The sequence below is a fragment of the Drosophila serrata genome, unplaced genomic scaffold (assembly GCF_035046125.1).
Source record: "Drosophila serrata isolate PLE 108 unplaced genomic scaffold, ASM3504612v1 contig_272, whole genome shotgun sequence".
NCBI classification, from domain to species: Eukaryota; Metazoa; Arthropoda; class Insecta; order Diptera; family Drosophilidae; genus Drosophila; species Drosophila serrata.
In genome coordinates this window covers 10,842,245-10,865,529 of record NW_028257170.1, presented here as the reverse complement: position 1 = coordinate 10,865,529, position 23,285 = coordinate 10,842,245, and the positions used below count along the sequence as shown (strand labels likewise).

Sequence of the window (23,285 nt, the reverse complement as noted above, 5' to 3'; positions counted from 1 at the left end):
ACTTCTGTTTCGCCAATGCTCCTCCAATTTCTGTCTATCATAAATGTATGCTAGCAAAGCTTTTTTATGATCCAAAGGGTGGAGAGTAAGGATTACTTAAATGTGTTCTAAAAAAATAATGGTAGTCCGCACATCGAATATAATCGAATTTATCCTAGCGCAATATTGGGTAAAATTAAAAATAATGGGTAGAAAACTTTGGTAAAGGGTTAGCGAATTTTTAAACCAAGGCGGAAAAACTTGGATTAGTTTGATTAAAATGTTTTTGCAACTTACTTGAAATTAAATAACCACTTTTTTCTCTATTTTGGCATTTGTATGTTAATTGTAATAATATAATTTTAAGAATCTGTACCCAAGTTCCCTAGCATCAGGGATTGCGTGCAATTATTTGCCCCTTTTCTTCAGAATTCAAAAGTAATTCCAAGAATATTAAACTTTCTTTTTATATTAAAATGACGTAATTATTTAAAAGTCGTATAAAAATATATTTTTATTTGGTAGAAAACTTAACAGATTACAACTATATTTTGACAACTAAACCAACATACTGGCATTGTTATCGCAAAACTCGTAAATATTATCAACAAACTGCATTTCCTGTGTGTTTTTAGCAACTTGAGGTGTAACTTTTCGGGATGTTTGTGGTATTTTTGGCTTTTCCACCTTGTCTGCCTCAGTTGCCTCTAAGGTCAGACGTTTCAAATTATTAATCAATGAAATATCGTGTCGGATTTCATTTTTCAGTTCAAGGAGCTCGTGTTCCGTTTTGATGATATCCTCGGCATAGGCTTCGATATTTTCCTGAAGCTGCCCAACCGATACCTCCATTTCCGGTCCCTTGTACCGTTCGTTCTGCAATCGATATAATCGACACTTTTCGGATAACTGACGGGTGAGCGCGTACTCCCGTTCATAGCGAACATTCATATCGGCGTGCAGGGAGGCCAACTTATTGCGAACACTGTTGCGCAACGGCTTATCCTTGCGCCTTCTGATGCAATTGTTATTAATATTATAATTATTATTGTTGCTTTCGCTGGGAATGGCCGTCAGGAAGGTTTCCACCGATAACTTGGATGGTTCGTGACGGCTGCGCCTTCGATGTCGCTGCTTGGACACTCGACTCTCGGCCAGTTTATATAGCTTAGCCTTGGCAGCGTTTTCCGTGCCCTTATAGAGTTGATCTGGCATTATAACCAGAACCAGTTCATTTGACACGGTTTGCTTTTGATCCTTTAATTTATTGGGCACCTTGGGTGGCGTTTTGGGGTGTTTTGGCATATTCTTTTTGCTTTTCTTGAGATGAAACAGCTTCTTCAACCATTTGATCATTGAAAAACTTGAGTGAGGCTGTGAATGGGGCACTAACTGCATGGTCCGAGGGTCCTTGAAGTTATCGCGATGTTTGAGGGATATGCGGAGCTAAAAGTAAAAAGGATAAGTTTAAGGATACATTAAAGTTCTGATTATTGGTTCATAAAAGGTACTGGTGTGGATTAAATCATTTAGCTAGATCTTAAGTAATCAAAAAGCTTATAACTTAATAATGATACTAGAAAATATAGGCAATATTTGATTTTAAAATAAGAATCAAGATTTTTAGCACTAGAAATGAGACTTTAAGAAGAATTTTTAAGTAAAACAAGCCAAGAAAAGCTCGCTAACGGATATATAATTCCAGCTTAAGTTGAAATTAATCCAAAAATACTAGCTTTAAAAAAGTGCTTTTCGATTCATACAAGAACAATCATTCAATTGTCTTCATGTTTCAATGAATTCCTGCTAATGCTTGCTCTCATTTACACAACTCTTTCCTGTCCATTAACTAGATACGATCATTAAATAACAATTAGGAATATATGGTAGCCAAAGTTGTCCCCAAATAACAAACGGAAAACATTAATCCCGCTGCTAATGGCGGGGATCATAAAAAATTTACAACATAATTAAGCCGAAAACGAAAACATGAACTTTAATACAAAAATCAATATAGGCAAATTGATTTCATTTGGTGCGTCATAAACAAATAAATACGGGAATACGGAAAAGGCAGCGGAGAGCATAAGTCAAATGCGAGTACGGCTGGTATATACAAACGCGGGGGTGTGACTCGAAAGAGGAGGAATGGGTTTTGAGAACGACATGAATTTCACATTTCTTGGCTTGCGTGTGGCGCCAGAAAAAAAAGCGCTTATTATGCAATCACTGTAGACTTTTTTTCGGGCTCTCTCTCTCTGTTTTTTTTTTCTGCACGCCAGGTGGGATTCCCCCGGTCCCCGATTATTGCCATTACCTCATTGTGTACACGGCTCCAAGCGCGCCAAACGGGCAAAATGGCCATGTTGCCATCGTAGCTCCGCTCAACGCCGCCCCAACTTTCCGTTATAATGTAATCGCCGTAGTCACGCGATGCTGCTACCGCCGTAGTCCTCTGGCCGCCATCTTGTTTTTCCGCCATACGGGAAAAGTCGAAACGAAAAAGGAAAGCGGGCCGAAAAAAAACAAGAAAAAATAAGAAACAAAAGTGTAATTGTAAATAAGAAGCATAAATAAATAAAAAGCCAAATTGTGATATATAGAAGAGAAGGAAAACGAGCAGTCACGACAGGATCGGCTGTAAAAATAAATTATTATTGACTTACCTTTTGGATTATTGCCGCAGTAATTCCCGTCCTTCCTATTGTACAGTTCGTCATCAATCAGGGCCTTGATTATGTCATCGCAAGTCGTTTTGTTCGTCACTCCCGATACGTAACGCGGCTCCCCATCGTCCATCCAAATGGGGATTTCCTTTTGGCCCTGTTCCTGCGCGAAATTAAGAAAAAGGGGAAGAACAGGTATCATTAGGCAGGGTTGCCACACACTGAAAGGTGCTTGGGTTTTTTCTTGGGTAAATTCGCTCTAGAGTACCCCTTTTATTTTTCTATATATTTTACAATTTTAATTTTTACTGACCCTCCATCTTTATTTCATAAATTTAAAGGGTTGCATGAGTCTAGGAATCGTAATTCTTAAAAGCATTTAAAATTTATTCAGGGAATATTTAAAAAGTCTTTTCCTTTGATATAAATTAGGGCTATAGGCTTACCATCTTATTTTAAAATGTACTTGAAATATATAAATACTTTCAATGGATAATTCTATCGCTTTTCATATTAAACAGGACATTAATTTTTAATTAAATTAAGAGATGCTCCAAATTTCGATAAAAATCTTTTGAAATATGGTTGTGAGTTTTAATAGCCCCAATTGATATAAGAACTCTGCTTGGTTGAAGGAATTAAAATGCAGTCTACCCTATAATTGAAAGTTTCCACCGATTTCTTATGCAATCGACGCACACTCAGCCCTCAGAGCTTACCTCCCTTTTCCCTCAGTTTTCCGTGGAAAGTACAGTGCACGATGGCGGGTTACCTGGTAGTTTCCCTGTTTGTGCATACATATGACTAACGCCCAGAGCTGGTGCCGGTGCTAGTGCCTCTGCCCACCCAATTAGATGATTTCTTTGATTTCAGCGGAAAAGCCGCCGCAACCGAAATGCAGGGAATGGGGGTGGCAGGTGGCAGGTGGAAGGTGGCAGGTGGAAGGTGGCAGGTGGCAATTGTAAGGTAAAAGGGGTGCAGGCTTGGTGGCAGGACAAGAGGCATGGTGTGAGGTGGCACTTACCACAGTGCTATTAACGCCGTAGAGGGAAATGGAGCGATGGCGACGACTGGCCTGGCCAACGTTTCCGTTTTCCTTGCCGTGTTTATTTTTGCATGTTACGGGATTAGGCGCTTGCTCCTCGAATGCAGTCCGCTTATTATTATTATTATTATTATTATTCATATTATTATTGTTGTTGTTGTTGTTGCTGCTGCTGCTGCTGGTGGTGTCATGATTTTGACACCGACGACGGGTGGGCAGAATGGGGCTCTCGGGTAGATTCAATAGCGATGGACAGCTGTCCAGATTATCATCGATGAATGTCGAGTTCTGCTGTTGCGGCGCCATATTCCTTATTCCGTATTCGTATCGGAGGTAAAAACCTCTCTCGCTAATTGGCAACTGCAAGGAGAGAAAAAAAAATAAAAAAATGAAAACATATATAGTATATAGAGTGAACATGCAATATCCTTGTTAGACATTTTGTTGGTTCAGCCGGTTGTTCGTTCGCTCGCTCGTTCTTTCGTTCGCCTACGCTTAACGATCAATTTAGATTTTCTGCCCGCGATTAAATAAATTATGCAGCACCTCTTGCCACACACACACTACATTCCCATATATGTTATATATATATATATATATAGTACATGGTACTGGCATATAGTATAAGGTTGCACCTCGCATATCCCGCAGACAGGACGACGCAACCCCATCTAGATTCCTAGAAAATTGCCTACGAACGTCAGTCGGCGCCGGTGTGCCATTATTCAGGAACATTGCCGGCGTTTAGCCTGTCGCACTATCCTCCCCTCTCGGAAGAGGCCTACTTTTCCATTTCCCCACCATTCCGTCCATTTTCGATCCCCCAGAGCCTCCCCTTAATTTTGTTGTTCGGGGGGCGTTGTCCGGACCCTGCAGTTTGTATGCAAATTCTGTTTTGCAGCCGAAAAACATTTTCCTTTCTAGTTCAATTTTCCCTCTGACTATATTTTCCTTTTTTTTATTTTCCGTTGCAATTGGTGGCCCGACTGACTTATGAATTAATGCTAATTTATGCCGCCGGAAAATGCAGCGAAGGAGCTCAAATTATATAGATTGCTTGGCGGTGAGAAAGTGCAGAAATATTTTTGTTTGGTAAATTACAGAGAATATGTGCAGGATTTCTACATAAGTTAAATAGGATACTATTTTTGAGGCTTGCAAAAATGTGCCCAAATTTAGAAGGTTGCATTAAAATTGTTAACGAGGGGAATATTAAAATACTTATTTAAATTCCTATAAAAATATCGAAAGCCATTTGTTTTCTGGGAATAATGCCTCAAATGCTTTAGAACTTGAGCAGAAATTAATAAGACCACTTTAGTTTTTGATATATTCAATTTAAATTGTATATTTTACAATTTGAGCAATTGTTGATAACGTTTCAATCACCTGAATTATAATAAAAATCTTTCTAAAGACAGCGTACTTGTTAAGTATTTAAACAGGTCCTTATACCGGTCTGTGTTCCAAAAGGAAAAATAGAAAAAAAAATCAATAAATTAATTCGAAACAGAGTTAAATTAATTAGAAACTGAAGAAAAAGTTTCTCCTATTAAAACTTTCCCTATATTTGCTTACACATAAAATTTGTAAGACCCTAAAATTCCATTAATATAAATTAATTTATGAATACAGAAAATAGTTTAAAAAACTGCAGTTAGTTAGATCCCTGAAGACCCCCAATGGTAGGTCTAACCTTTCCCCTAGAAAATTCAATTGAAATGGAATCCAGAGAAATTTCAAGAATTCCCTCATCAAATATTTAGTTGCTCTCCGGACAGGTGCCTGAGGTATGGGCCACGCCTCCGAGTTGGTCTATTAGAGAAATGAGTTGTGAGTAGGGCAATTTGCAAAAGGATTTCCATCTGCCACCATCACCATCAGTCCACTCACTCCTGTCGACAAATATCCTTCGCTGTCTCTGTGTCTGTGTGTGTTTGTGTCCTGTCCTGCCTTTGATTACGCTGGACACCTGGACATGCCAACCAACATTCATTTAAAAATGTAATTTCCAATCAAGATAAGTTCAAATGTAAATTTCCTTTGGCGAGGTCAATTACTGGGCTCAGTACCTCCCCCCTCCACCCGCGTTGCACTTAATTGTTTTGTGGCATGGATGGGGGTGGGCAAACGCCCCCATCCCTTATTACACATTTATGGGTCTGGGACTGAGGGTAAGGACTACACACATTTGACCCCAAAGGTTCAATGTCTCGCGAGTTTGGTCAGCGATTAGGTTTCACTCTTGGAATATTATATTTTTAACTGTTTCACAATTTTAGCCTAGCCCCAATTAATAGTTCCTTGTGTTTCCCGTGTGCGTGTAGCCCGGAAATTAATTTTATTTTGTTGGTAATGCGCATTGGATTCTAAAACTGAAAATAAACGCGTAGGACTTACAACGCAAACGTGACGTTAGCGGCAGGATTGGTAATGGGAGGCGTATGAGTAATATTGCGATGGCTGTGATTTGATAAGGATTTTCGAGAAAGTAAAGCTAAAGTTCCTTTAAAGAGCTCTTGGCTATATTTAGAAGGAAATTTATAGCCTAATTTCTAGATGAGATCAGAGAGGGAATATTGTAAATGTAAGTATGAACGTAAAAACGATATAACATGGACATCGTTTCTTTAATTTTCCCTCAATAGAAGTGGTCATTTTCCAAAGGAATACAAGAATTTTTGTGTACAGCTTTAGTTTGGAAATGTATTTGGTATTTGCGAAAGTTATTTAAAGGTACAACCATTAAATATGATTAATATATTTAATGTATGATTTTTATTTTTTCCACAAATTGATTCTTTGCGCTTAATATAATTTTTTCTACCAAAGAATTCTGTAAAATGCTGTTAAAATATTTTTAACCCAATTAAAGTGCTGATTCTTTGCTTCCTCTAAAAAGTTCTTTAAAATCTTGTACACAATATTTCAAGCCCATTTTAAATACCCTTTATTCAACCCTCTATTCAGTTTTCTTTAGTTTTTAGATTTCTTAAGTTTTTGTAAGATGATGAAGGCCTTTTGCTTAAATTTTGGCACCCGCAGAACCACAGAATATTGAAAATTAACTGTGAATTCTCCCAGTGCCAAGATTCAAAGAGGGCAAAGTTTTAAGGACTCAAGGATTCATAGCAAGGATCAAGCTTACACAAATCTTAGCCAAAGATCAGCTTAGAAGATCGCTTACCTTGGGTCTCTGGTTTCTATGCTCCCAAACTCCTTCGTAATATTTCACTTTTCAGGATGATCCTTTTGGCTTTTTGGCTTGCTCAGTTTTTGGCAATTGTGATCTGAGGATGGTGATTTCTCTGCTTCACTGCCGCTTCACACATGCTGCAGCCAGCAAGGACATGCTAATCCTTTGAGCTTTGACACTTGACTGAAGTTCAAATTTGAATTTGCGGCTATGTAAGGTGAGCCGACGTCAACGGCGTCGCTGGCTGCGCTGCTCGGCCGCCTACCGGCCGGATAATGCAGAGGAGAGAGTGTATATAAAAATTTTTGTCTAGATCTAGACAGGTGCTAGTGCTGCCGTCCCTGTCGCGCCTGGCACTCTAGATTCGAAAGCCGCTAGCAACTAGCATTCAAATTCGCCGCACACGGCACACACAGGTCCTGCGAGGCTCGGCTCGGCGGTTCGGGTTGCCAGGAACAACGTAGCACAACAAATAACTGAACGGCGTATCCTTGGCGACGGCAAGTGACTAACTAAAATTTTATTTGCTACCACACAAAACTTTAAAGCAGAAAAAACGAGCTCGAGCTCGAGGAAACGCACACTCACACACACACAGCCGCACCTGGCGCTGTGCGACAGAGAGGGAGCACCGCCGCCACTGCCGCCCGCGAAAGAGAGAGCGTCCGAGGGTAGGTTCCCCTTGGTTCCTGTCCAGTCCCAGTCCCATGTCCCTGCATGCCATGCCCGTCCTGCCCCTGCTGTCGTCATCGGGCCTGAACGGCTGCCACCGTCTTTGGCCAACCACCAGCCACCACCGAAATCGAGTGGAATATAGAATATAAACGCGGCGCAGCAGAGTGTTCCTACCAATTTCCACCTAGCCCTAGCCTTCTAGACCTTCTCTTGAGAACCACTACCACTACCACTACCACTACCAATGCCGTAGCCACGACCACTCCCTCCTCCGCTCTTTGTTGCAGTTTCAGCTATTCCGTAAACGAACTATAGCGTGTGCTACCCGCCAGCAACACCAACACCAACACCAACACCAACACCAACACCAGGAAACAACAGGAGCAGTGCCAGCAGGAGTCACTGGCAAACACCAACACAAGAATGCACTGTTACAAAAAGGTAGAATGATCACATAATATTTACCCTTTATCGATTTATGCTTGAGCAAATCCTTAAAAGTGGTTTTCTTAACTGATTTTGAAAAGTTTTCACCAACCTCAGCTGCTTGATGGGATCTTATTAGTATAACGATATATAGATCATATTTTTATTTCATAGTTTATTTCTGTAAAGGAATTTCCTTTATATTCATTTGGATTTAAGAAAATATCGAATGTCAATTAAATTTCATAAAAAAATAAAATATATATTGACTATAAATTTCTAATTATAATTAATATTATTTATAACACTTTTATTTAAATTGCTTGCCGATAATATTCATTATAGTTCAACAGTATTGATTAATATCAATAAGCAAGACGATCTAGACTTCTGCTTGTTGGTATGTGAAATTTGTTTGTTAGTTTTAAGGATAATTGTACGATTGAAGGTCTTACCTTATCATTAATAATAAGCTATTAGGGTTTAATTCCTAATTTTTTTAAAGGAAGGTCTCGGAGATCTGAAGTTATTAAAAAATTTAACAATTATACTGTTTGAATTTCTTTAAAATCGGACACTTAGTTTTAAATTCTACTATTTAAATAATTAAGAAAGAATAATATCAATTTAAAAAATTTATTAAAATAAAAAGGTGAATAAAAATAAAACTGTATAAATAATTACCCTCATGATGCTGCTAGTCATTCCATATAAATATATGGAAAAAATATATAATTTTGCAAAGTTTTTGCTACTGTTAGTGTTCCCATTTTATCTCAGTGTATCCATGCCATGACGCGCACTTTGCGTTATTTGGTAAAACGAGATTGTTGATAACGTGCCACCAACAACAGAAACAGCCAACTATAAAAAAACTCGCGGTACATAAAAAACGAATTTCTGCCTTGTTTTTATCCTTGCCCCCCCCTCTGCCACTTTCCCCACCCTCGACACAGTATATTATGCCACCCCCTATGTGTTTTTTTTGCTGTGTATTTTATTGTTAATGGGCAGCATTTGCTTTTCGATTCGATTTTTTTGTTGTTTCGAATTTTTTTCGTTTGTTGTACATTTGTTGCTAACAGACTTTTTGGGCTCAAAAACACTATGTATGTATATGGGATAGGATTTTTGGGGTAAAAATGGCCCAATAATGACATCTAAGGAATAGTGCTAATGGTTTTACCAGAATGCTAAACTAAAGGGATAGGGTTTGTGTGAAATTAACTCGAAATGTGTGACAAATAATGTATAAAGTGTATGGAGATTTTATTCTGATTGCAGTTTAATGGGGTAAAATGTTCAGGAAGTATCAGAGAATTAAGTATTGTAAATTAGGGTAAAGTTATTCAATAAATGAAAAAGATAAATTATAGATAATTTAGAGAAGAGAAATTTTGAAGGACAGAAGTGAACCTTATATCAATGGTTCTTTCCTCACTTTAATTTTACGCTTATGGACATAGAATTCCAAACAATATCTTCGGATTGCATCTTAAAAGATACTTGAAAATATAATGTAAAATATATTTAAAAGGAAATGGTTGTCATACGTCCCCTTAATATAATAACTTTGTTCTGAATTAGCCCGAATGTTAGTTAAGTTCACCTCAAAAATGCACAGCACAAATACAGATTGGATCCGACTTTGACATTTGAATATATCTGCTTTGCCTGGGCGCCCTATAATTTCCCCCAAACTCATTAGGGATTGGGCAATACAAATATTCAATAATGCTCAAGCTCATTAGGCATCGATTGGTTGGAAGCCCGCCTCTTAAACCCAACTAGAGTTGGGTTCCACCTCCTGCCAAAGCCCAGGGCAGGTGCCAACTTATCTGTGTAATATGACAAATTGCCACTACTCCCTGCCAGTCATTACAGCTTTTGCTGGGTAATGCCCGGCAATTGCATTTGAAAATATGTTCCAACCATGTTCAAACCACCCAAAACAATATGAGAGAAGAACGAAATAAGAAAACAATTAAAAACACGCAAGTTGTCCATTTCAGAAGGAAAAGCGCGTGAAATCCTGACGCGGCGGCCACCTCGATTATGTAAATGATTGATTTTGGAGCTGGAGATGGCCAGGCTGTACTTACTAGTGAATAGCTGCTAGCGACTAGTGACTAGGGGTTAGTTTAGGGGTGGCTAACTACCCCGTTACCCCGCTGTCCCGTTGCGGTTCAGCGATTTCACGGTATGGCACCGTCCTCGGAATAAACAAACATAATGCTCGTAATATCCTTATAATGGCACCAGCCATCCACTCTCTCCCTCTCTCTATTACTCTGCGGGGGGATTATTATGGCGATTACTATTCCTTATTTTTTAGTGTGGGAACCACCTCTGTGCCAACCAACGATTGCTGGTGGTTATTAACTCGCATTTGGATGGATTTTCCCGCAACTAATTGCCACGCCCCCGTCGCCTTAGCTCCCTAATTTGGCAAGTCCTTTTATGTCCAGTCCCAGCTCCGCATGCAATTGCCCGGCGCCACGTGTCGTCGGTGGGGCGGGCGCAGAGGGAGCTGGAGTTGGAGGTCCTGGTGAGGCGATCCTGGCCAGGCGGCGTTGCATGTGTCGCATATATGGAAATTCCTTAATGACAGGGGGCGGACAACTCCCCAAGTTCATTGTGGTGCCAGAGTTCAGTGCTCAAGCATTGATTGAGTTTTATTGTTGATTGTTGAGCGGAGATTGCAGGTCAGCCGTGCAGGGTTAGTTTTCATTGGGTAAATTATACAGGGGTAATACAGGGAAGTGTTGAAAAATCCAAATCAATTTTAATATATATCAAAGGTCATAAAATCCTTGTAATCATGATATACTTAGGAAGGTATCATATTTATAGCATACTTTTTGAAACACATGATTTTAAGTCAACAGCAATTGTGTGGCATTCCTGAAAGAAAGGAAATTATTTCTCTAAAATAAGATCACTTTCTAAACATTATGTAATTTATGTATTTTATTTATTCCTTTACTAGTATGATTTTACTAAAACCTCTTCTTATTTCACTATGTATTATTAAAGCTTACTGCCTTTACTTAGGTTTTGGTCGAACATATCATTCTCTCTTGTCTTCTTTTAATTTATAACATCCTGGATTATGACTGTGCAACGAGCAATTATACATCAAATGTAATCTGGCAGCATCAGCTGTTTTTCACCTTTTATCCCATTGTTATTGCCCAACACACACATGTCCTTGCGCCACCCAGACTGACCCTGACATAAATATTTCCTAAGATCAAGACACATGTGTTCGATCTCCATACATTGTAACGTATTTCAACCGCCGAAGGAGAGAGGCGAAAATAATTCGTTTTGTATCCAGTGCTAAGGAGGGGCGACTGTTACCTTTTGGGCCACTTACTCGCAACGACTGAAAATAATTACAAGTGGCAAGTGGCAGACGACAATCGGCCAACTGCATCCAGCATGTGGCAGGTAGAACCTGCCCCTGCCTCGAAATGTTGTTACCTTTACTTTTACCTTTACCTTTACCGCGTGCCATCATCGCCGGCTGCTGCTGCAGGTGCAGGAGTCAGCGAACCGTTTCCCGATCCCAGTTAAACTCACACTCGTACACTGAGAGAAAATAGGTATCAACGAATCATCGAAACATTTCAAATAAATTGGTAAAATATTTTAAAGTTTCGTTTAATTTTTTTTATATCTTTTTTATTTTTGTTTGAAACCCCCTTTACAAGACCTGTGTATTCGTATCCTATAGCATTTTTTTATTTCTTTACAAATATCTATTTTTAATATTTTTAATTTAGTGTGTTCATAACTCCAAATTATTTCGTCGAACCTTCGTTAGTTAAAATTAAAAGCTTTTAATAATACACAAATAGTTCAACATTTTAACTCTTTCTCTCTCTCTCTCTCTCTTTCTCTCTCTCTCTGATTAATTAAATAATCTATATCATTTAATAATTTAATGCTGATTTTGTGATAAATTGTTTTCCGTGTAGCTATAGTTCTTTTCCGAGCCAAAAGACAGTTGCCTTTGGCTAGGGGCGGAAGGAAGCTGTTGCGCGGGTCAAAATACTTGTCCTCGTTCGCCGGTTCCGAGTTTGAACCTTTGGCTGAACCTGTTTTCTGGTTTCTACATCAAAGGAGGGCTGTGAGAGTTGATCAGTAGTAAGTTTCTATATGTACACAGAGCGAAACTCCAACTATCTTACAAATAATAATGCAAAATTATGTATCTTTTTATGCTAATCTATATACTATCGTAAATAATTTTCATATCCTTTATACATGCAGGTTAACTGAAACTTTTTCCATTTATTTTTTGAAAATACTTAAGTCTTTATGTGCAATAAAAAATTATGGAAACTTAAATTAAGAAAAGAATTTAGTGTTTAGTCTTTAGCACAATTTTTGGTTTTTTATGGTGAAAATCTTTAATATTTTTTTGCTTTCAAATTGGTTTGAAACCACTAGTAAATGTTGCTTTATTTTTGTAATATAAGAGTCTAGAGTGATTAAATGTTTGTTCTTGTGTATTATCAGTTGTAGCCTAGTGCATTCAGTTGTCATTCAGTGGCAGGTTGTTTCTCCTGTGCGACTCTCCATTTTAGGGGTTGTCTCGTCTTAACGGCAACTGCGACTAAGTCTGCGACTCGTGTGCATTGACCTGAAAACCCGCGCTTTTTTACCTTGTCCTTTTTTGGGGAACACAGAAACTTTGTTCATTATATAAAAGTACTCACTTGATTATGTCTGGAACTTAAAGTTATTAAAAAATTAAACTATAATATTAAGTGGCCCAATTGGGTAAATCATTGAAAATCTATATATACGAAAGCACTTACCGTGTTCCGATAATATAACTCTTAATAATTTAGCTCATATAATAAAAGATAATTAAACCAATTTAATTAAAAAAAGTAAAAGTAAGTCGATGATGATATACCCTTGCAGTCTGGATCATTCTATCGACTATCAGTTTAGCGATAACCTTTGATTTTAATATTGAGAGCCTTTCTGTAATTGTTGTTTAATGTTATCAAATCTGCACATCTCAAAATATCTTGAAGTACCTTTAAGTAAATAAACATCAAGCTTAAACCATATCAACAAAAATCATTTATTTAAGAATTTTTCAATGATGTGCTACCCCTTTTAAATAAAAAAAATTTATTGTATCCTTCACAGAAAAAAACCATGCGGATCAAAAATTTTCGCTGGGTTCCAAATCTTTTAACTGAAAATATAATACCATTCAAAGGTATTAAAAAAATGTATCTTATTTAGCTAAATATAATTTAAATTACTGATTTTTATTTTTTAAAATATTCATTTTTCCCCATCCAATAAAAAAACGTTCTTATTTCAAATTTATTTAATAATTCTTTTTCGTTTTCTGTTTGAGACGATCTTTATTAATGCGAAGCTGCTTTTTATTAGTTTTCCGGGTTTTTGTTCGTTTGTTTTGCTGTCTTTTCCATATTTCATTTTTTTCATATAATGTATGTATTTTCTCGCTTTTATTACTAATTTTCTGAATTGGTTTATGTTCCTGGTGTATTTACATTATGTTCGTTTTGGGAATGCAATGTTATTAAATTGGGTTTTATTATGCTCAAGGTAGTGCATTATAAAAAAGTTTTTATTATAAATATTACGTTTGGTAGCGTTGTGGGGATTTTGGATTTTGTAATTGATCTTTAAGAAATCTACTTGTATGTGAAATAAATTGGACAACAGAAATTGCCCCAATGGCTTAACTTCGTTTTTATACTCTTTAATATATCGTTTTTTTTCATTTATGTTTTCGGTTTTGTTTTAACAAATCTTTAGCAAACAGTTCAGTTTGACTGGCGTAGATTTAGCAAATTTTGTTTATAAATAAATTAGTTTCAAGTTATTAGATAAAATTATGTAACTTCTAACTTTGTTTTGTTATTAATATTTACACTCTGCCCTTAGAATTTACAAATGATAAAGCTATTCGGTATTGAGAATTTAAAAAGTGTCCTGTGATCTATATTATTATCCATCAGTTATGGATGATGCATTTAATAATTTCAATATTAGATTTATCGCTTGCTAATTTAATCAATGGCTTCGATTTAGATCTATTTCATTTAGATATATTTTTTTAAGTGTGTTACTGGTCTTTGGTTTAGCTTCTACTTTGGTTTATCAGCAGTTTAGCTTGTGAGGAGTTCGAAACAATTTCAAAATTAATTCGCTAAAGGGCACTGGTTTCTAGTGTAACAATAACTCAAGAAGTGTGTTTCGCCTGAAACCATTTAATTTAAGCAATCGATAAATATTAATTCTCTGAAAGAAGGCACCTTTCCTTTCCCAAAAAATGTATTTCAAAATGAATCGAATATAGTTTCCTAGGGTTTATCCTGCTCTACATAATTTATTTGTACATTCCTTATATTGGCCACATATTCAGCAAATTCTCCTCACATTATCTCACCCTTTCCTCTATCGTTTTGCAAAACTAAAAATATTTTTACTTGGACGCGATGAATTTGGATCTCAGCTTTTCTGTGTATTGTGTATTTCGTGGTCGATATAAGCAGCTAATTATACAAAAGGATTCAGAACTATATTCGGCATTTGCTGGTTCAAAAGTTGACTCTTCCTTGTTTTTGGTTTCTTGTAAATTGCAAAAAGATTGTCCTTGTCTTTGGTTTTTCTCCTCTTTTCGTTTAGTTGTAGTTTATTTATATTTATATATATTTGAATTTTTTTTGGTAAACGAGAAATAACTGCGAAGAGCTTGCAAAAGAAAGTTTCCCAAAAAATCTACACTTTTCTAAATCCATAAATTTATATATTTGCAAAAAGCATTTTGTGTGTATACGCGTATTGTGTTCTATATTGGTTATATTGTTTAAACAATTGGTAACGGTGGCCCTCAATAACCTGCTCTCAATTAATTTCAATTTTCAATAAAATTTCGTATGCAAAGGTTCATGTAGAATTAGTTTTCTTTTGTTTTTGGTTTCATTTTGTGTTGTTTATCACAAGGTTTAAATTTGGTTTTGGTTTAAGTTTGTTTGAATTTTAGGTTGTGCTTGTTTAGGTATTATAATTATGCTTTCATTCGTCCGACGTACATTTTATCTAAAATACTTGGGTGTTAGTTTTGTGAGTTTATATTTCGGTTGGCATATGCTTCATAGCTACTTATGAGAGTTTTATAATAAGTTTTTCTTGTCATTTCATATATTGTTGTAAATATTTTAGTTTGCTTTTAGTTATGTTTCATCTATGAGCTTTGATATGTATCTTAATAAAACTTTTAGGCAATTCCTGCTGCTACTTATAAAGGCATTGATGAGGAGAAAAGTAAAACGAACTGATGATAATTCATTATTTTTTTTATAGCATTAAATCCAAATTGTTTCGTGTGTTTTCACCTGAATTTTAGTTTAGGAAAGCATTTTCTGTGGTCTACTTTACGGCGGTTCCATTTTCAATGAATTTTGTGAGATGCAAAAGGATCAGTTTCTGCTTCATAAATCGAACATTTATTGAAATAATAAACAGAATTGAACTAAACATTTAAATAAATAGTATATACAGTATAGCGTAACATAAAAACCGTGTGAGATGATTAACAATTTGTGTGATTCGTTTGTTTACTCTTTGACATATGCGGAGGCATTCCAACTCATTGAATTGAATCGAACAGAATTGGACTTGGATTTCATAATATTTGACTAGAGCTGCTTGTAAATATATAACATCTATATATATATTATATGTTTGGGTGTATAAACAGGTTTTTATCATTTCGACTACTCAAATAGGTAAAGCCTTAAAGCTGTTTGGTTTGCGTTTCATATTTCATAATTATAGGCTAGGTCTTTTTATCTTCTTGGATCGTGTGTTTCCTTTTGTTTTTGGTACTTTCAGCATTAATTTCTTTGCTTAATAAATTGTTAAATATTATATATTACAATTGCTAGACAGTGTTTCATTGGTTTGGTATAATTAACTAATGCATTTTCGAGCATATGCAAAAATTTGCAAATTTAATTTAAAGTTTTTTTGTCGTTTTTTTTTTGTTTGTTTGTTTCTACTATTTTTAAAAAAGGCAGTCGAAAATGTTTCTTTCGTATGTTTTGCTCATTTTGCGTAAATTTAACTTTCGTAAATATTAATTATTAACAACTCATTCGTTATGTTTTGGTTTTTGTTTTCCCCATTAACAACTCAGTTTAAACTAATTTATTCATTTTGACGTTTTTATCACTTGTTTTTGTCATGTTGTTGCCATTTAAATAATCGTTAATTAATAATTAGATGTACTTTGTGTTTCCCTTTGTTACATTAAAATTAGATGACTTTGCAAGGCCCTAGAACGTAGCAAACGAGTGTGTTCATGACAGTTCGCATGTCTCTCTACAAATTACTTTGCGAATAATGCATTCGAGTCGGCTTTTCCGGCATTGCTTCGGCAATTTAGCGTGTTCAAGTATCTAAATACGTATGTTTATGCATTATCGTTTTTCAGTGTTTTTTTATGCTTAGTTTTACGAAAATCCTTTATAGTGTACAAAGAAGAATATCAGGAAAATGGCATAAGCTGTTGGAAATGTAATTCTAGCGATGACATCGATCGTCTTGGCCACTCGAATCGGATGTGGTGGCTCTTTTTTCCGCACTTGGACGAAGCAGGTCTGTAAACGGGATGAAAAGTTTTAATATTGGTTCTAATATTGTTTTAAAATTAACTTCTCTTTAGGCAAGTATTTGTTAAGATTTATACTTTCAGAAGCAAATATAAATATATGTTTAATGGACTAAGGAAAGTTTAATTGACTAGCAGGAATCATTACGTATTGGAAAATTTCATTTTTATATATTTATATTTTGAATTGATATCAACATCTTCGTAGTCTCTCCAGAAGTACAAAACCCACATTTTGTGCAGTGTTTCCTTATGATCTATGGGGTTTTGATTGCAAACAAGCAAATACCCGCAATTAAGCTTAAAGAGAAGTTTATTTTCAGTATGTCCCTGGGGGGATCCCTGGAATCCTGTGGATCCTGTGTGTAAAGGGTCTCACCTCCGTGGCGCAACCGTTGTTCGCCGAGTGGGTGCACGGACTGTTGCTGCCGCCGCAGGTGGTGCAGGCGACGATCTCGTTGGGGGCGCCGGCGTCGCGTCGCTTCTCGCCCTGGTAGACGGCGGTAAATTTAAAAAACTTATTTGTTAGTTTCGATTTTCGGTCGGGATATGGATTGCAAACAAGTTGGCGCGTTTACAAGTCAAATACAATTGGTAAAAAAGGAGTTATTTACAGATACATACATACATACATACAGACACAAACGCATACGAAAAAAGGAACGGAAAATTGGTTTGGCAGTTGCAGTTTTGTTACAATATTTTTTTTTTTGGTTGTTTGCATTTGCGTTGATGCAAAAACCCAGCAAAAAGCGTATAAGTATGTAAAAAATATATGAAAAAAGGTAGAAAAATATTTGATTTATTAAAGTTTATTTAATATATATATGTGGCACAAAATTGAAATGGAAAATTAACCCAAACACTACGTAATTTGTATCACAAAAGCGCTCGAAATGCTCATTGCATTGATTATTTTACAAATGTAACTACAGAGAATGAATTGAAAAAAGGAAAAACTGTTTCATATTTATTCGGTCAGCATACTTACGGGCTTTTTAATGTTATTATTATTAGTTTGCATTCGTATTTATGTCAGTGGCAGCATTTGAAAAAGCAAAAAGAGCAGAAACGCGTTTAGTACATGGCACTCTATTTATAACCGCAGCGCAGTTTAATCGAATTCATTGAAAGTTATTTCAAATTTACTAAATTTCTTTGCACGTACAGTAGTTAAATCATTTGTTATTTGTTTTAAAGCTGTATCAATTTGTATAGATTTTTTTTGTGTTTCGATTGACATGAGAATGGCATGAGAATTTTGCTGTGTTTTTCTATTTATATATATTTCTTTAAATAGGTTCAACTGAAAATCGTCACAAATGGGATGAGAATTTAAGTTTCAAATTGAAAGAAAAGTTTTAAACGATTAAATAAATGCTCAAGTTTGTTTATTAAATTTATAATTGTGTTAATTGTTGTTTTCGGTGTCATGTGGGATGTTTTTATTTTATGAACACGAATATATTCGGTGTGTGGGAAATGGTTTGTAATGAACACATACGGGGTTAGTTAGGGTTTTGTGCATTTTATTGTGTGGTTTGAAGCGTGCTCAATACTGGATATTACTAGGCTAAGGTGTTGGGGCTTAAACACAACAACAAGGCCCATAGCTTATATACACAGGCTGATAACTCTCTAAGCACACATTGAGAAAGTTGAACTTAAAGTGTGGTTAATATATCTTACAAAAAGGTCAGTGTATAACTATGCAGTTAGGTCTTAAAAACTATGTTTCCCTTTCCGTTTAATCCGTCTGAATACAGCACGCTTAATGGAAATTGTAAGCAATTGTAAATAGTCCAATGGGTCGTAGGTGGCAGGCTGGGAAATTAACTGCGTCCGCTCGCAAGTATGCTACAATTTATTGCTGCTACAGTGGCACGTACACCCGAGTTGCATCCGAAGCAGCGGGGAAGAGGAAAATCGGGGGGTTTTCCCGGGCACATTCGTGGGGAGACGGTCGCCGGGGGGGTTGGCAGCTGACTTGTCTTTGTTTGCCAGCAGCTGGCGGCCATTTTCCGAGTGCACAAATGCAGCTAAAGGTGGCTGTACACGGGGACGCGGGAAAGTGCGGCAAGTGCGGAAAATGGGGAAAATGTGGAGAATGGGCGGGAGGAGGAAACAGTTACTTAGGTAAGATGTATTATGCGGGTGTGTTTAAGCAGCCAGAGAGCCGGATAACGTGGCTGACCTAAATTAAACAAGGGAGCTGCACTGAGTCAGTACTTTGTTTCACGATAATTTCCTCCTAAAATCAACGAGGTCCTTTCAAGTATATTCAATTCAGCAGGTTTAGAAAACTGTGAAAACTTTAACTTAAATAGAAATAAGTATTGACGAGCCTCTAGGATATTGTTTTCTTATAGAACCGATTCTATAACTATAATTAATACGTGTTATTAAACTATTCTGAAAATATTTGTTACCAATACCATTTCTTATATTTTCCCAATTGCAGAGTATATTTTTACTGAGGAAACAATGGAAAAATTAAAGAGTTTGCATATTCAATGATATTCTACACTTAAAATAAAGGACACCCTTTTAAAATTACTCAAGATAGATTCAGATATATCCTTTATAAATATATATAGGCAACACCATTGTATACTGTATAAAATCCTTTAGACATCATTTTGACTCAATAAGACTTTTAGTTAAGAAAACAAAATACCTCATTATAATTTAAATAATTTCAACCAATGAAAAGTAAACAAAAAGTCTGAAATATTTTAAAGTAAACACTTCTGCATCCGTTTACGTTAAGTGGTCCCAAAGCTGCTTATTTTACAATTTAATTTTATTAACACAATACTGTGAAAAACCCTTGAAAATGTATGACAAGCGAAGATTTATATGCCCAGTGCAATTAGCATTGGCGGGGCATTTTCCCCCGTGGCTTTTCTTCGCGAACTTTTTTCGTATTTGCATAAGACCCTCCTCCAAAAAATGGGAGAGAAGTGCCAGGCTCAGAAACTTTCCCGTTGAAAATCCTTGCGCATCCTTTCGAGAACATTTTGGCGGCTATTATGATGCATGTACCTTCCTTTCGTTTCGTTTCGTTTCGCTCTCGTATTCGTATTTGTATTCGCTTTCTTGTCTCCAGTTTCGGCCACATCCTCTGCGTCCATTTGTTTGTGTTTCATTTCGTGTCGTTAGTTTTTCCGGTGCTCTTGGGCTCATTACGGCATTTTCCACTTTGGGGCGCTCATGAATAATTATGTTGTCCTGTTGCGGCGCAGTCATCCCGCTGTCCATGCCCATGTCCTTGTCCACCTGGCAGCCAGGCGCCAATTTAAACGCGTGCACCATTTTTAATTTACATGCTAATGGCGGAGAGCATTTTCCCAGCCACCTTGTTGTCGACGGCTTTCCGTTTTGCAACTCCTTCTGGAGCCGCGCATCCTGGAGTGGCGTCCTGGTTCTGTCGGAAGTCGTCGTCATCCTCGTCCTCGTCCTCGTCGTCGTTCGCGTTTCACAATTTCCCATAAAATAGTTTGGCTGGAACATGGTCTTTCATCACGCCCACTTGAGTTGGTCTTATTTGCTTTATGCGGTTTGCATTCCTATCTTGATGGCGGGCTACTCCTCCTCCGCTCCGATAAGTTTGATTTACTCGTGCACTTTTCGAAGGGAAAAAGTTGAACGATTTATGCCCTGGCAATTGGCTTAAAGTTCTGGCAACGAAAAGTTGAGGCTTTCATGGGACTTACAATAAAAACTGAGATCGTTGACAAAGTCTCCAAGGTTTTCGTTACGTTCATCAGCTTAATCAAATAAAAGTAATCTGAATACTCCTAAATCATTGTTATACAAAGGTGCCGGAGAAATGCTAGTGTTTTCAAGTCCCATCAAATAAGGTGTCTAAAAGTATGGACGAAAACCTTAGAGGTATTAATTGATGTAAATTGAATATTTTTGTATAATATATAAATTTTGCATTTCAATCTCTTTAAAGGACTTAAAAACTATAAAGATTTCAGAGGCACTCCCGATAAGTAAGTGGCATTTTCGAAACCAAATCAAGTAATTTGAAATTCTTATAAATTTCCACGTTCCTATTTGTTAAGTCTTTCATAATATTTGCAAAAAATAAAGCACAAGTTTATGTGTCAATGTTAAGCCCCTAACGACGGTGACTTATGCATTAAATCACTTAGTTTAGGGGCAATTAGTTGAGAAAACATCTTTATTGCCTTTTGCCTTTGATTTGGCAAAGGGAACTTTGACTTGCTTTTAACCCTAATTGCTTGGCCTTTTGTGCTTCCCCTTTGGCTGGCAGAAATTCCTCATGTCTAATGCAGTTACTCTCAGAGTTGCTCAGTTCCTCCAGTTGTTAGTCATTCATTTAAAGTTCGATTGCAAGTTGGAACGAAGAGAGAAAAAAGCCAACTTTTTGTGTGCGTGTTTGGGTGCATTTCTTGGGTGTTTGCTGTGGGTGTTTTGGCAAATGGCAATCAAAATAACCGCAGGCAATCAAGTTCTGTGAAGGGGGGACGGGGACGAACTTTGGTGTTCGCCTTCTGGCCAACTTTTCCCTTGGCTGCTTTTGCTGCTTTTAATGCTTTTTACATTGTTATGGTTAGTTATTAGTTGAACCGTGCAAACAACAACAAGAGCGAATTTTTTGATCTAAACTATCTTCAGGGGTGCCGCGGAAATCGATGGGGATTTTAAATCAATTAAACTGCTGCCATAAAGAATGCCATATTTTAATTGCATTGCATTTTAGTGTATTGCTTTTTATTAATTTAAAACCCACTGCAATATTCGCGACACTCTTGTGTAATTTCTCTTTGGATCTTTGGTTAGTCTCGGGAGCGATTCTGGTGTGTCCGCTACTCACGGTGGTTTCCTCGTCCACCGCCTCATCCATGGCACTGCACTCGCCGTAAACGGAGGCCGGTGAAGTGGAGCGTGAGGATTTCCGGCGCGGTGGCTTCTGCGGCATTGCTAGCTGGCGTTGCGTCATTTCCATGTCCTGGACAGCCTTGGGCTCGACTTCGGCCTCGATCCTAACCACCAGGGCCGGTGTGCTGGTGGCCACCGATCGTCGGAGGGCCGACAAGGTCTCCGGTGGCTTCTCCTGCTCCTGCTTTAGCTCGTCCTTGAACTTCACCTTGGTGACGGTGGCGACGGGCTCCTCGTAAACATGCTCCATGGCTCTGGGCTGCGGTGATATGGAGCTGGAGGGACTCCTGGCCGCCGCCTTCCGCTTAATGGAGCGCGCTCGAAGATTTTGGACGGCGGCGCCTATAATGCCGCCATGCGCCTCCTGCCAACGCATTCCGCCGCCGAAGAACTCCTCCGGATCGGCAGTCCTCGGGGTGCCCGGCGTGGCCACCGAGGAGGAGGCGGCCGGAGTGGTTCCGCCGGACAGGGGCGTCGCACCGCCCATCATCGACATGGCCGGCGTGGCTGTGGCGCTTGCCTTTTCAGAGGATTCGGAGGACAAAAGCGGCATGAAATTCGCGTTCGATTACAGAGCGGGTTGGTTGAATGGGGACTTGATTGGTTCTTGGTTTTCGGTTTCGATTTGTCTTGTCTTGGTTTCTTTGGAGTGTTTTTTTGTGTATATGTTTTTATTTTATTTTTTATCGAACGCGGGGAAGAGAAAGACAATTTTCGGAGAGAGACACACAGGTGGTTTTAGTCAGGATATTCGAAGGCCACACAAGTAATTGGGGTTAATTGATGGGCATTATTTTGAACGATTCAAGCAGTTTTCCGGAGGGTGGGGTTAGTTAAGTTGTCTGGATAACAGTATAAAATTTGGGATAAATGGTTTTCCTATTAATTATTTGTCTCTTATGGTTATAGTACAGAGTTTTCCTCTTAGAATCGAAGGGTTTACTGTAAAATATCAAAAAACCTAACTCATATAAAGAGTTCGCAATTACCTCTAATTTAAAAAATTTCCCAATTTTCCAAATGAAAAAATTTCCCTTGAAGAACTCTACTAGCACTTTGGAATCTTAATATTTTTAAAGTTTAAACAAAATATATATTTATGGAATATATATTGGAATATAAGTGTTAACGGTTTAAAATTAAACAAACTTTGATAGTTACACATCTTTCAAATATTTCCCAATTTTCCAAATAAAATAATTTCCCTCAAAATCCACTGCTTGCACTGCTTTCTAACATATGTAACGGTTTTCATCCTCCTTGTGCACTGCTTCGCCAAGGACAGGGTCGACTCACAACGAACCAACAGAATTATTCCAGCATTTTATTTTTGCAGGACGAGTAAAAAGTGTACTCAACACTGTTTTTCTTTCTTGTGTTTTGTAAATAGTAGATTGCATGAGAGTGTTTTTATATTTATCGAGTAACATACAGATGCACAAAATGCACTAGAACTATACGCCTAAACAAAAAGCTTTCAAGCATTACACAGACAACACAAAATAACGAAAGAAAACACGAATGCTTCAGCTACAACTGGTTAGGACCATAAATAATAGTGGCCACCGTTTCCGGCATCATTTCATATATATATTTTTAAACTTGTTTTATTGGTAGTTGAAGGGGCGTGTTGGTAAAAAAAAATCAATAATAAACTTAATTTAATGTATTTTTTTTCCATAGCGAAATTCGTGTAGTAAAAATTAA

General features: G+C 37.3%; 2 protein-coding genes across 28 annotated transcripts in view; both read right to left on the bottom strand.

Moving 5' to 3' along the window:
* Window positions 1–467: 467 nt before the first annotated feature.
* On the bottom strand, window positions 468–7,593 carry meru (ras association domain-containing protein meru). 2 transcript variants are annotated; one of them, XM_020960689.2, is made up of 5 exons: window positions 6,878–7,593; window positions 3,670–4,050; window positions 2,646–2,808; window positions 2,297–2,445; window positions 468–1,425 (listed from the first exon to the last, which is right to left on the bottom strand). In XM_020960689.2, exons 2-5 carry the CDS (start codon window positions 3,994–3,996, stop codon window positions 538–540), a joined length of 1,527 nt encoding a protein of 508 aa, XP_020816348.2. In that variant the 5' UTR covers window positions 3,997–4,050; window positions 6,878–7,593; the 3' UTR covers window positions 468–537. The 2 variants fall into 2 exon arrangements, with proteins under 2 accessions (XP_020816348.2, XP_020816349.2); XM_020960690.2 differs by lacking the exon at window positions 2,297–2,445 and having other exon boundaries at window positions 6,878–7,071.
* Window positions 7,594–13,331: 5,738 nt separating this feature from the next.
* Window positions 13,332–23,285, bottom strand: part of pHCl-1 (pH-sensitive chloride channel 1) — a 61,035-nt gene continuing 51,081 nt past the window's right edge. For 25 of the 26 annotated variants that reach the window (XM_020960099.2, XM_086833736.1, XM_020960100.2 and 22 more), the window contains 3 exons: window positions 21,514–22,098; window positions 17,044–17,154; window positions 13,332–16,653 (listed from right to left, as the gene is read on the bottom strand). In XM_020960099.2, coding sequence (XP_020815758.2) covers window positions 16,507–16,653; window positions 17,044–17,154; window positions 21,514–22,098 — 843 coding nt within the window. In that variant the 3' untranslated portion in view covers window positions 13,332–16,506. The remainder of the gene's footprint in view (window positions 16,654–17,043; window positions 17,155–21,513; window positions 22,099–23,285) is intronic. The other variant, XM_086833742.1, reaches the window with a different exon arrangement.